The 15,698-nt window shown below is 34.1% G+C and overlaps 1 protein-coding gene across 1 annotated transcript; it reads right to left on the reverse strand.

The window, feature by feature from the left end:
* Positions 1-10,224: 10,224 nt before the first annotated feature.
* Positions 10,225-14,299, reverse strand: LOC134730598 (alcohol dehydrogenase class-3-like). The gene has a single exon (XM_063605372.1). It carries the CDS (start codon positions 12,612-12,614, stop codon positions 11,595-11,597), a length of 1,020 nt encoding a protein of 339 aa, XP_063461442.1. The 5' UTR covers positions 12,615-14,299; the 3' UTR covers positions 10,225-11,594.
* Positions 14,300-15,698: the final 1,399 nt, after the last annotated feature.

The raw sequence follows: 15,698 nt of genomic DNA on the forward strand, positions 1-15,698 counted from the left end.
TTTTCAGTCAAGTTCATCCCTTCCTTGAAATCAACAGTTCTCATCTGATTTTAAGACTTTATATTGACTTCACATTATTATATGTCAGTGAAGTACCTGGGGAATGTAACACTCTCCCAATGATAGTGTCCTGTCAATTTCTTTTCACATTCTTTTGTTTCCAGGGTATAATATTAGGTATAGACTTTATTAAAGAAAGGATTTTATAGGTCTCAAAATCCTAGTAAAGTCATATTTTTTGTGAATATGGTATTTCAAACACTAGTGTCAAAACTTTTATTATTTTCTTCTTCCCCATTATCTGCTCACTTTCTCTAGTATTTTGTTATCTTCATTCCTTTAAAACAAAATGGTATAACCTAGAAGATACGAAAAGCTATGATTCCATGAGTGGGGTTCAAAGGATGAGCTAATGTCTAAAATTGTACATGTTATTGTGTGTGAATATCTGGTTATGAACAGCATTTTTTTTGGAGAAGGAGCCTATAACTTTTATTAGTTTTCAAGGAGTACATGGTCAAAGACAATTTTTAAAACTCTATAGATTTAAAATTATTTCAGAAATATTTAAATAATTTACCTCAAAATTTAATAATTTAATAGTGTATTATTTTACCATACTGTCTAAAATGTAATGGAAATTGAACTTCTAATTTTCTCCCATTTTAAGGAGTTTCTTTCTTTCTTTAAGTTTTGGAGTACTTAAAAGTACCTCAAGCCAAATAAATTACCACTAGTCATGTATACGTTCAAGCAAATATCATCCACAGACAAATATCAATGGGATCCTCTTGAATTTGGTTGTTCTTTCATGTAAACTTTGTTTCACATATATCTTTTTGAATTTCATATGCATTTGATACAAGCATGTAGTAGATTCTTATAATTTTATGTTGTTTCAGCATTCATTTTGAAAACAGGTTTGTCTTTGTTGTACCTCAAGCAGAGCTCAGTCTCTCTTGACACAGTTTTTAGTTCTATGCCTCACCCAAATATCTCAAGCCAGTGGGCAGACATAAGAACTTACAAGTATCTCTCCGGTCTAGTTGACTGGGCTCCTTGCTTTCCCACAGCTTCCTTTAAGCTGACCATTCAGGCATTTGCCTAGACTCTTCAAGTGACCCACACTCTGTTCCCTTCTCTATACTGCCAATTGCCACATGCTCTACTCTCTCCCTACTGACTCCTCATTCCTGCCTCATATGACCTAGATACCAAGTACTGCCTTCCTGACTCACTGGACCCTCCTTGCCCAGAATCTGAAAGTAAAATCTTTGAACTTGTTTCCTATTGTGCTGGTGCATCGAATCTGTGGCATCCATCTAAAGAACTAGGGGATGCCCCAGGCTGAGATATCGCCAGGATGCTAGGAGTAACACAGCGTCAGGCTCTCAGCTTCAGAGCAATGGTCAGGCAGACATAAGCTGAACATGGGTCAGACAAGAGCCACAAGGGCATCTGCCAGGATAAACAAGTTTGCCATGTGAGGGGTCCCCTGGTCATGGGTTGTATAACTGCATGTTAGGCTGGGTGGCAGATCAAAGCAGTACCCTGTGAAAGGCACACTGTAAGCACTCACATCGAGTCCCTTTTCATTTTCCTTAGGGAAGGGTTGCTAGCTGCTTGGATACCAGAACCCCAATTTAGCTGGGGGCTCACAAAACAAAGTATTACTGGATTATTCATGAAAGCTGTTACAAAAAATTTTTACACAAATGTTGTGGTTATTATTTTAGACAAATTATGCCTGAGAGAGAAGCTTATCTGTACATGTTTATCTATATGAGAACTGATTTCTCTAAAATCAAGTGCATTTTACTGTCTTTCCTATAAATAAGAAAATGTACATTTTCCCATAGGACATAGTAATAAAACTGATAAGCTCTAACCACACGCTGGACTAGGGCTTCCTAACTCTGGGGAACAGACAGCCTATCTGTGAGTGCTGGATTCAGAATAGGTATCTTTCATATAGAATGACAACCAAGCCCCCAAAAATCCAAGTCATAAAACTCTAATATAAAAACTCCAAGTCCAAAGTATTTTAAGCTTTAGAAAGCCTTTTCAAGAGATAACCTGTTGGAAGAGACAATATGCATGTTCATTGTCTGTAATTTTGACACTAATTTAAAACATTAAAGGCTGCAATGTTGTAAATGATATACACATTCATTTCAAATTTTCACCGTACTTGATATTATGAAATGAGTAAGATATAATCCTCAGTGAACTGTTCTACCCAAACTTACCTTAGTTTGTAAACACAAAGACATTATCAAGCTTTCAAGGAAAATAAATATTTGATATTTTCTTTCAGAATGCTATATTCTACTCCTTATAGGTTCCAAATCTTCTTTTCAATTATTAGATATGATATTTTGAAATAATTCTGGAAAAGGAGAAGGAATAGTCATTTATCCATGTATTCACTTTTTGTTTGTCAATCTCTACTACAATATTGGCCATAGACACTGAAGAATTTTAGGAGGAAGTAGGGGAGAGTGTGATGTGGCAGGATGGGGAATGAAAGAATGTGCCATAAATGTTTTGAATTACATGAGCCAGAACTCACTTTTAGCTGCAAGAGTAATAAATGTCACTAGAACATGCTGTATACCATCCTGCATTTCAATACACATTCTCCTTATTTTTGAGTGATTATCTAACTTTTTACCAACTTTCATTTATTTAACAACTAATATTACCTCAGGATTGAATGAATATATTAGACAAAACAGCAAGTTAAAATTACAATGCAAAGTAACAAATACCAAAATTTATTCTAGATTTAAAAATTTTCCATTTTATTAGATTTTAAGTGATCAATATCAGGACTATTATATGATAAGATATTCCATTAAAATTCTATTAGCTGAAGTTTTTAAAGGAGAAAGATACCCCAATATTTGAAGATTGATTTTTAAAGAAAATAGTGAGACTGATATTTGATTATTTGATTATGAATGTTTTATATATACTTTTATCATATGTATTAACCTTAATGGATATAATAAACAGCAATTACATATTTATAGTTCCTTTGAAAAATTAATTGCAGTTTTCTTTCAGTATTTGTTACTAATTGGATAACAGCAGAAAAAAGCTAATTAAAAGTGCATATAAGAAGTATTTTCAGAAATAGTAATGGAATATAACCAATCTTGCTGTCCAAAGAAAGCAAATACAAATAATATAAAAGTGTATAAAATCATGTTCAAAAATGGTATTCATTATAATCCAAGAAATAAAATAAATATCCATGAGTAAATAAATAAGTGGTGGAGAAGGGACAACTCTTCTTTACAGAAAAAAATTCAATACATGAATGTGTAAGTATTGAGAGAAATAGATCAGGATTGTAGAATTACAGCAATAATTGCAATAGGCAAGATCCACTGATGACTTCTAAAATTACTGACTAAAATTCTAAAGAGAAACAAAATATTTGCATAACCTACAGCATACTTTCGGATATAGTCTGTAGTTACTATGGCGATTTTAACATACGTGCAAACTTCTCAGATTATTCTCCCTCCAAGAGATGGAGCTGAAGTCCCTTCCTGAGTGTGGGTTGAATATAGAAATTCACCTCTAATGAATTGAGTATGAAAAGGGGAAAGTAGTAAATTTACACTGCAGAACATTGGTAGATACTGCCAAAATCAAGTGATCAAGATCGGCATCACCTGTAATAACACATATTGACATCACGTGTCCTCAATATGTGATGAGGACGGCATATCACCTCTCTAATATCTTTCCTCCAAATCCTTATCTTCTGTGTAATCATGAGAAATTCAAAGAAACTCAATTTAAGCAACAATCTAAAAACCACCTGAACATTATTGAAAAATGTTTCCTCATGAAATGTAAGGTAAGACTGAGTAACTCTTACCAACCGAAGGAAACTAAGGAGACATGACAACTAAATGCAGTGCAGAATCCTGGCTTGAATCCTGGAAATATCCATTAGTGAAAAACTGGTAAATCTGAATAAACTCTGCAGTTCAGTTGATAGAATTGTACCAATGTTACTTTCTTCATTTTGCTTATTATAGTTATATATATTATTATAGTTATGTAAAATTTTAACATTAAGGAAAGCTGAGTGAAACATATTTGAAACTCTCTTACCATTTCTAGTATTCTGTAACTTTAACATTATTTTAAAATAAAGAAGTTTTAAAAAGAATATTCAGAATCATTGTTTTATTAAACATTCTTAAAAATTTAAATTCTGTAGTATCACTACAATTCTTGTATCACCTGACAACTAAGATATCCCTGCTATATTTTCCTATATCCTGCCTGATGTCCTCCATTACATGTTTCTGTAATCATCTGTTATATGTCTTCTGCATGGTGGTATACGGCATCAGGAACAATTCCTGATTCACAAAGGCCTCATCATTTATATAATAAATTTATGTGAAATCCATTCCCAAATATTTAGAAGGAGTTCATGTTGGGTTTATTGCATTTAATGGCGTACTCAATATTGAATTTATTTGATTCAGAGCAATAAGAAGAAAACTATTTCAAAATCAAAATGACATCATTAGTGTACTAAATTGATTCAAATTAATTCTGTATATAGTATTTCATACACAAAATAATTTGAGAAAGGAGTTTTTATAATTTAATATAAGGTAAGATCTTTAATTTTTCACAATCTCAAATAATTGTATTGAAATACGTTATAAGCTATACATCACAAACAATATTTTAACAGAAAAATAAATTTTTATACATGTACATTTTTTCCAATTTGAAAAAAACTAATTAAAGTCTTCCAATATCAATCTCTAATCCTCTGGGCACCTCTAACAACTCATTATACTGTAACACAGGAACAATACAGTCATTTTAATTATTTCTAAACCTACTGAATACTTTTACGATTATTTTAAAATAAGCCACCTGACAGTGTTCCAATTGTCCTGAGAAATGAAGGTTCATTAGTTTGAGTGAATGAATTGTTTAATAGTGTACTGATTCTTGCCTCACAGGGAATCTGAGGAAGTAGATATGGAAATTTCCACATAGATTCCTGTATTATTCATAAAAAATATATGTAGTTTTACCAAAATGTATGAGTTTAAGTTTTTACAAATATTAAATAATAAATTTCAATATTATCTATGCCTTTCAGAAATTTGATTTATGTGTTTTTAAGTACAAATAATATCTCAGTAATTTCTTCCAGAGTTTTCTATGTTCTAAGGACTATACTTCCTTCATGTATTACTGTGTTATTTGAATGGATTGTTTCTGATATATATGTTGATATTTGTAATAGAAATAGACATCCATGCAATGTAATGAATTGATTTTTAAAAAGAAAATGCTTCATTTTAATTTGTGTAAAAATAAAGAGAAAAGAATTTGTTAGAAGCAAAGTGATATTAAGATTTCCAGTACTTGTGAAACATAAGATAGTGATGATGATCATGATGATGGCTTTGAAGAACATGATAGTAACAAAGCTAACCTTTGACTTCTACACTGTGAGCTTTACAACTCATATGAGGAGAAGGATTGCTTCTATCCCTATTTCACGAATGAAGGAGAGAAAAATGCAGTAAATTTTCTGAATTCAGAAGACAAAGATTGAAAGCTATCCTGGGATTTGATTCCACAAGTTTGCCTAGTAGGTCTGGGGTAGTTTCAAACGTGTGTATTTTATACCACACCCTGTTTTTGTTTTTTACAGTATTTATCTTAGATAATGCTGATGTACTCTTCTAACATAGAGTACATATTCAATAAATATTTACTGTTGAGCTATTGATATGTTTTGGACATTGATATGTCAAAAAGCCATCTTGACTTTTGGAATTATTAACTTTATGACATTATCGATTATGATAATTGGAGCAAGTGCTACATGGGATTGTTGAAAGGGGATTCTTGATGAGATATACAACTCTCAGTGCTAGGGGTTGTTGTTAAGGCTGCAGAAATGAGTTCAATACATCATCCCATGGCTGAAACACTCATTCAGTAATATTTTCAGGCTGAAAAATATTCTGTATGACAATACTCTAAAGATTATAAAAACAGGGTAGAGTCATGAATTTAAACATTTTCATTGCTAGAATTAATTGCTATTGTATTATGTTGAGGCCTTTACTTTCTTCTTAATGAAAGAAAATGTTAATTAATATATGTTGTATATAAAGAGTTGAGTAAGAACTTTTGCAAATTGTATCCATTCTCAGGGAAAGAGATTTAATTTTTATTGTATTACCTGTGGCCTGGTAAAGTTGTAGCAGTAACACTGTATCCCACCCTGGGTTAGCTGCCCTGGTGTTTTCTAAAGATAACTAGAATTTTTGTATCTTTGTAAACTGGTTCCTGGTCAAATATCTTTGAAAAGTATACCCAGTAAACTTTCTAGATACTATCATCAGCTAATTGAATTTAAATGGCTATTCTCTTATTCCCTTAACAAGCTTTCCCAGTATATTTCCTTCTTGGACTTTCATAGAATGTAGCAACTTACAGGGAAAGAAAAAAGAACTGCATAACTTTAAAGCATAATAATACTAATAAAACAAACTTTAATAAGTATGATGAGGAGTCTTTGTATAGAAAGAAACAAAGTTGTGAGTGTCATAGTAGAGGCTACTTGTTAGAAAGCAAAGATTCAAAAAAAAATAGGTAGTAGCAAACTTGTAAGAGCAAGACCATAAATTCTGATCCATCGTTTCTTTATCAAATATTACAATCAGTTTATCTGCCCTAACAGTCTTCCGTAATTCTGCTTGCATCTCTCTCCTCAGAAACAAAGTCTAGGAGAAAGGCAGAGCAGAGTAAGTTCAATTCCCCTAAAAGCCATTACAAAACGATGAGGCAGCATGATTCAGTGGAGAGGGTACAGGTTTCAGAATCAGATATACCACTCTCTGGATCCTAACTGAAGTCATTGCCTTGAACAATATTCTTGACTGTAAGCTTCAGAACAATATTGCGAACCATTCTAATCACCTGAACATACACATATACATTAAGTTGAGGGCAAATTTATGAAAGAACACTGGAGTTTTTCAAAGAAATATAAAATATTGATCAGTAGCAAATCAAGAAGTGAAGAAAAAAGGCAGATGCAATTCTATAACCTTTATTTATCTATCTAACATTGATCTAACTTAGTTTATATTAGTTCTCTGTGTGTCTCACAAATTGTAGAGCAAGAAAATATGATTGGTTACACCTATATTTAAACTTACCTATTCATCTGCAGTTAGGTCAATAAAATTTAAAATTTGTGTCACATTAAATGCATAAATGGCTTCTGGAATTCTTTTAAAAAGAAGTGCACAGTCTTTGCAAACCCTTTAATAGTGGTCCACTGCATTTGATTTATTAGCTGCTCAGCAAACAAGTTTATTCTCATCTATATAAATGTCCAAAGATGACCCAATTTAATATGATCTAACTATTTCAACTATTACATTATTTCAGTAGTGACTATCAATTTGTTCATGCCTCTCTCTATGACCCTTTTTATAGTTCATTCAGGCTGCAATGACAGAACACCACAAACCAAATGGATTACAAACAACAGAAATTTGTTTCTCATAGTAATGGAGTTGAGGAAGTCTCAAGAACAAGATGCTGGCAGATTTGGAGTCTTTGTGGACCATTTTCTGGTATACAGATGGCTGTCTTTTCCTTGTGTCCTCACACAAGGAAGGAGTAAATGAGCTTTCTGAGATTACTTTTGTAAAGGGCACTAATCCCATTAATAAAAGCCCTCATGACCCAATCTACTCCCAAAGGCCTCACTCCCCCCAGTACCTCATACTGGGAATTAGGTTTCAACATATGCATTTGGGGTGGGATGTGTTTACTCAATAGAGCTTCTATATAATATGACTTTGACTGACTTTCCATTTAAAGAGAAGTCTGATTCTTCATCACCACTGGTCTTCAAAGGCCAATGCCATTCTTCATGTTTACATTGGGCTGTTTATGTTGGCTGTCAGCTGAGAGTTCAGCTGGTGTTGTCTGTGGCAGCACCTAGGTATGTCCTCTCCAGCATGGATGTTTCAGAGTCATTCTTCATGGCATTGGCCTTTGTCTTGATTTTGGCAATGAGAGATAGCAAATATGATGCACACAGGGACTTGAAATGTTCCTTTGCACTGGTACTTGGCTTCTGTTGATAATGAAAACTCTTCATTCATCACATGAACAAGACTGGGCTAGAAGAATGAGAGAGGCCCTTAGTCTTCTCAGACATTACAGCTCCTAACCTCCACAGACATTGAGGTACCTTAGACCCTCCAGCTTCAGCTGACCTGGACCAGAACTGAAAAACTGCCAGAACAATATACAGAATCATGAAGAAATAATAAATTTGTATGCTTTAACTTGCTTAAAGTTAGAATATCTTGTTTTGCAGGATAAGTTAACTGATACAGAAATTGGAAGTTGGGTACAACATAACCAAAAATTCTAAAACATAATGGCATATGATTTGACATGGTGGCTCGAACAGGATGAAAAAACAAAGTGGAAACTCTAAGAAGACTGAAAAATGATGAGAACTTTGTTAGTAAACGTGAAAAAGTAGTGAGGAAACATCTAAACAGGCTTAAAATATGGTGTCTCATATGAAATAGCAAAACAATTAGAAAATTGTACCCTATTGGTAACATGGAAGATGGAAAAAATCTAATGGACGTGTAGACATTGTTAAGGCTATTTCTCAGCAAAATATTGAAACATTGTATGGGAAGAAAGACATGAGTGGAAGAAAACAGTCTGCAAGCAGAATTTAGAGGAAATATAGAAAATCCAGAGTTTGTCTACATGGAGATTAAAAACTTTTTCATCTCCATTCTTTCAAAAGCAAATATCCTTAAAGTAAGAAATTATGAGATAAAATTAAATCAAGGGAGTGGCTATAAGTTCTTTAAAAATATTTTTGAAAGATGTAGTGGGGGTTAACTTGTAGACCTTCTAAACTAGGCAAAAGAGCTTCCAGGAATTTTAAAGACTGTTCCATAGTAACCTGATACATGTACCAAACAAGAGAAAGGCATACCTTGAAAATAACTTATCTACATGGTACTTAAAAAACATATAGGCATAAGATATTTGGAAGACAGAAAAATGAATGGTAGAGAAGACAGTTAATCGACAAATGATAGATAGAGCTATAAAAATTCCAATTTTAAAGGGGAAATAAGTAAAATAGAAGGCAGATGATGATTACATATTAGGATAATTCTGGAGCATGTTATGGTAAGGCTATGTTCCAGTTACCTTTTGCTAGATTGCAAATTACATTAAAGCTTAGATGTTTAAAATGAGCATCTTATTTTGTTCATCATTTTGTGGGACAAGGATTTAGTGAGATTGACTGGAAGTTCTCAAAGTCTCTTACACAATTTAAAGTCAGATGTTAGCTATGGTGAAAATTCAACAGGTTAGGGCATCCAAGATGGCTCTCACACTTGCCTGACTGTTTATATTGGCTGTCAGCTGAGAGCTCAGCTGGTGCTATTTACGGAAGCACCGAGGTATGGCCTCTCCAGTATGGACATTTCAGAGCCATCAGACTTGTTACCTGGAGACTGCATTTCTAAGAAGAGTGCTTCAAGAGAAATAGAGAAAAGATGAATGGCTTTTTCTGGTCTGAACTCAATATAAATTTCTTCAGACATCAGAGTGTGAGTTCTTGTGGTATGGGTTGCTAATCATGATGAGGTGAAAATAAATTATTCCAGGTCAGGAGTGCTATTCTTTATAAACCCCATAGAAGCAATTGACCATACATTTTTGGGTCTATTCCTGGACTCTCAATTCTGCTCTGCTGGTTATTAATCTAATCTTTATGTAAATATCACAGTCTTAATTAGTGTAGTTTTATTGAAACTAAGTTTTCTTGGAATTAGAAAGCATAAGTCATTTAAATTTGTTGTTCATTTTCAAAGTTGTTTTGGTATTCTTAGTCCTTGCATTTCCATATCAATATTTGAATCAGCTTGTCAATTTCTACAAAAAAAAACTGCTGAAACTTATTTTCTTTATTTGACTACATTAAAACTTTATTCAACAAAATACCGTAAAGTAAAAAGAAAAGTCACAAGATAGACTAGAAGATATTTGCAACATATAAAACTGACAAATGATTTATGTCTAGAATAAAAGAACTCCTAAAAATTATTCAGAGAAAGAGAAATAATTCAATACAAAGGTGGGCACAGGATATGAACAGGTTCTTCACAATAGAATGTCCATTAGAATGAAGGATTTAATGAGTAATTGTGGAAAATGCAAACTAAACTCATAATAAAACACCATTCCATACTCACGTAATTCACAAAAACTCACATTTACTTTGAAGATAAATTTGGCAATGTCTATAAGGCTAAATGTGTTTATTCTGTGATACACATCTTAAGTAACTAATGCAGTGAGCCCAATGCAGAAGAATGTTCCACTACAGTGTTGTAATACAGAAACTGGCAACAACTTCATGCCTTCAACTGGAGAACAGATGAATTAAGATAGTTCGCGTAATTGAACACTGCTACACAGTACTAAAATTAATGAATGAAAGCTTCACATATAATTATACAATAATGAGTGAAAAAAGAAAAGCTGTAGAATGAGAAAGTATAAGGCTTAAAAATATATAAAACAGTACTAAAGAGTAGATGGTTTAGGTTATACACAGTGAAAGTACAACAACACAGGAATGACAAACATCAAATTTTGGATAATTGTTACCTCTGGAGGGGAGGAATGGCAATGTGATGTGGAAGTGGCAAAATGTTAAGATTTGACAAAAGTAGGTGCTGAGAACTTGGATATTCAGTATGTAATTCACTATACTAGAAATAGTACAGCCACAACCAACACACACATACACCTATTTAAGTCCAGAATGCTGTTTCAATAATACATTTTAGTGCCCCCTGAGGGGCAGATGCCATACTAGGAATTTGGGGTACAGGCATGAACAAGGCACAGTACCTCCCTTCAAGATAATATCACAGAAGCAGACTTGGCTCCTGATTAACTTTGTCACTGATGGCTAGGATCTGTTCTTTAATCAACGGGACTGAGACCCTTAAAAGTTCAACGAATGTTTCTGAGGTTTCAGACACCCACCACTGCCCGCTTCCTTTACATTTCCCTTACAGAATGAAGATAATGGGCGGACAAACCATGACAATGATTACAGCATAAAACAAAGACAATTTCTACACAAATGTAGAAATTACTTTTATTATGTTAAAATATTCCTTAATAAGCTAGCAATTATTTATGTGGAGGAGCGTCCAGAAAACAGATCCATGACTGAATTATCCTTGTCGTTGATTATAGAGATTCATGAATTACACACATAACACTATTCTCTGGGGTAGCTGCGAAGCTCTACGAGGCTGTGAGTTTGGAGGCGCTTCTCCCTGCCTGTTAAGCTGTTCCCATCACATCACGACAGGTTGGACATTATTTTTCTCTTTTGAATTAAATCTTTACAACAGTTCGAATGCTCTTTCCAGAATGCATCAGTTGAAAGGCTTTGTTAATTTCATCAAAAGACAGACTGTGAGTCACAAATTCATCAACTTTTATTTTTTGGACATATATTCAGACACCAACTTTGGGACACTTTCTACACTCTTCCATCCTCCAAAGGCAGTTCCTTTCCATGTGCGACCTGTTACCAGCTGGAATGGACGAGTGGCAATTTCTTCACCTGAAGCAGCTACTCCAACCACCACGCTGATTCCCCAGCCCTTGTGATAAGCCTCAAGTGCTGCTCTCATGACCTTCACATTACCAATACATTCAAAGGAATAGTCCACTCCTCCATCAGTCATTTCAATGAGCCCTTCCTGGATGGGTTTACTAAAACCCTGAGGGTTAATACATTCAGTGGCTCCAAACTCTTTGGCCCTTGCAAATTTATCTTTATTGATGTCCACACCAATGGTCCGGGATGCACCAGCCACTTTACAGCCCATGATAACTGCCAATCCAACTCCTCCCAGACCAAAGACGGCACAAACAGAGCCAGGCTCCACCTTGGCAGTGTTCACAGCAGCACCATCACCAGCTGAAATGCCACAACCTAGAAGGCAGAGTTTATCCAAAGGTGCTAAAGGATCTATTTTAGCAACAGAGATATCAGCTACAACTGTGTATTCAGAAAATGTGCTGGTTCCCATGTAATGCAAAATTGTCTTTCCTTTGCAAGTAAATCTGCTGGTACCATCTGGCATTAAATCTTTCCCTTGAGTGACTCTTATCTTCTGGCAAAGGTTAGTTTTAGGATTTAGACAAAATTTGCATTCTCCATACTGTGGGATGTAAAGTGGGATGACAGTGTCACCCGCCTTCAGCTTAGTAACTCCCTCGCCAACACTTTCCTCAATTCCAGCACCTTCATGTCCCAAGATCACTGGAAAACAACCCTCAGGATCAGCTCCCCTCAGGGTATAGGCGTCGGTGTGGCAAACCGCAGTGGCAATGATCTTGATTCGAACTTCATGAGCCTTTGGGGGTGCCACCTCTATCTCCTCTATGGAGAGAGGCTTTCCAGCCTCCCAAGCAACTGCAGCCTTGCACTTCATAACCTGGTTCGCCATGTCCACGGATTCTGAAACTTATTTTCAGATTGTGTTGAATACAGAGACCAATTTTCAGAGAACTGAATTCTTAACATTATTGAATCTCCCAAACAATAAACACAGTATCTATCCCCATATATTTAAATCATTTAACATTAGTTTCAGCAATATTCCAGTGTTTCAGTACACAGAGAATGCACATCTTTCCTCAGATTTGTCCCTAATTATTTGAATGCTTTATAATACCGTACATTTAAAATTTTCAATTTGATTCTTAATTTCTAACATATAGAAATACAATTGTATTTTCATATTGACCCAATTGACTGCAACTTTGCAAAACGCAATCGTTTTAATAACTTTTTTGTAGATTCCATAGGACTTTCTACATATGTAGATGATCATCAGTATACCTCCTACAAATGTGGAGGCACAGAAAAGTAGGACAATATTAATAAATTCATATATTTTAAAATCTCGATTTGTTTCGGCTCTTCACTTTGTCTGGACCTTGCTCAGAAGATCACAGATTGCCCGGTGAATTTTACGATCTATAAACTATACCATTAGTATAGTGCCTCATGGTTTCCCTGTCTCTCTCTCTCTCCTACTGCCTCATGGTTTCTCTGTCTCTCTCTCTCTCCTACTGAGACAGCCAGGTGGGAAGAGGTTCCCAGAGAAACTCCAACCAGCCTGCGCACTGGGAAGAGTTCACATAGGGGTGGAGCCACAGAACTTTACATCCTTTGCAGTGGGGAGGATCCCGGCCCCTCCTTTTCTTGGGTGGAACTTGGAATTCAATCTGTGAGGCTCGAAACCCACTGGCAGAGAAACACATACTCTGGCTTTAGTAACAGTCTCTGTTTCCTCTTTTCTTCCTTTTCACCCAATAAAACCCTGCCTTACCCTTCAAATTGTCTGCAAGCCTAATTTCTCGTGGCCGTGTGACAAGGACCCTGTCTTTAGCTGAACTACAGAAAAGTCCTGGAATGCTACCACCTGTTTTTCTCAGAGAAGAAAAATCACAGTCATGGTGACTTGCTTTCCTTTTATTCAGATAATTTCAACATAGGCCATTTTTTGGTTCCAACTATTTCACTTTAGTAGCATTTTTTCAAAGTGTGATGCAAGGATTCCAGTGAGTCTTCAAAACCTATTCTGTGGGTCTGTGAGATCAGGTATCTTCGTAATACTAAGATGTTCTCTTTTTTTTGTTTCTGTCTGTCACAGATCTATAGTGCAGTTTTCCACTGGACACTTAAAGTGATTTTACACCAGATTGAATGCTTTCTCAGATATGAAGATCCAGCAGTCTTCTATTAAGTTGTATATTAAAGTAATTTGAGAATATGTAAAACAAGGGCAGTTCTCCCTATAACATTTTTTGTTGTTGTTTGGAAAATATTATTTTTTATCAAGATCATGTTACTTTTGTTAATAGATAGATTATTGTTATTTTAAAATGAATTCATTTATAATTATTTTTAAACATTCTGATTTAATTTATTTTATGGTAACGATCCATAGATATAACCAGTGGTGTGCTGGAACTAGCTTTCCTGGGCTTGTGAGAGCTAATTGTGCACATGTCTTTCCAATTGTTTGTTCAGTGATATCACATTGGTAGTCTGACATTGAAAATGGTAGAAGTATTGACATCACAACAATCAGTAAATACAGCAAATAAGGTTTGTTCACCCATTTCTTCCCCGAGAGCCTGTTGTTAAATATTTATCACATTACTGGATAAAACCCTCCTGATCAAAATGTCTTTCGATTCCTTGGAACAAAAAAGTTTGAGAACAATGGCTCCATAGCCATCAGTGCAATGCCAGCTAATATTGGTTTGAAAAATATTAACTTTTATTAATAGGATATCTTTTTTACCAATTTTCAAACCTCTTTAGCAAATGTGTAGAAACATATGGGTCACATGCGAACATTGTTCCAAGCTTTGCTTTAAATCTATGCATGTCTAATTGATCTGATACTGGGGAAATTCAACCACTAACACTATGGCTCTTCCAATAAAAGTTTTAGATGCTCATTTATTGATAGAACATAAATCAAACAAACAAAAAGAATAAATCCACTACACTTCCCTAAAAAGAAAAGCAAAGGAAAGGACAAACCTGTTTTGTTGAATCTTTGCAGAGAATACAGAGATGTATTTTCTTTGTTCTAATACAATGGTACAAAACCAATCCATGCATTATTTTAGAGTGGCTGAGTCCTTTATTTAAAATAATTATTCGCTAGAAAATAAAAACTATGAACTTTAATTTTAGTTCAATCACCTACTAGATATTTGAACTAATTGACTCTTAGTGGCTGAATGACCTTGGCCAAGTTATCTGTACCAGTTGTAAAACTGGGATAATTGTACCAGTACTGTCCAAATCACAAGACTATTTTAAGTATCAAATGAAAAAATTAGTGTTAAAATACTTTGTATATAGGACAGTGTTCTGTAAATACATTACAAAATAAAACATTAATATATGCATAATGTTATAAAAACATAATGGAAAATATAAATCATATAAATACATATTTAAATGAGTAGGAGGCAATATTACCCAAATACATTTATTGATATATTAAAATTTTTGTTTTATTAATATAAAATTTACCTAGAATATTCAATATGTAAATTCTCTTTTTTCTGTAAAAATTAAGAATAAATATTATGTTTTCTGTTTTCATTAAAATACAAAAAATAAGAGATTACATACCAGTACATATCTACAGGTATTAATACAAAAATAAATGTATGAACTTGTATCTATTGCTACACTTTTATCAGTAGTACAGAATGTCTTTTTTACTACAATAGTAATCAAAGAGCTAAGATTAAATTGTAATCAAATTCCACTTATTGTGCATGCTAATAATCTTAAATATTTCATTTTTAAATGAACATTTAAGCATAAAGTTTCAAATATTGAAACTAATACAACTTGAAACTAATACAATGTTATTATCAGAAACTGGCACAGTGCTAGGAATTCATAGATTTATTAAATACTGAATTCCAAGTTGTTGAACTTGGGAATGAATCTGGATATACTACTTTATTATTATTTTTAAATGGGATTTTGA

Source organism: Pan paniscus, chromosome 5 (assembly GCF_029289425.2).
Source record: "Pan paniscus chromosome 5, NHGRI_mPanPan1-v2.0_pri, whole genome shotgun sequence".
In the NCBI taxonomy this organism is placed as follows: domain Eukaryota; kingdom Metazoa; phylum Chordata; class Mammalia; order Primates; family Hominidae; genus Pan; species Pan paniscus.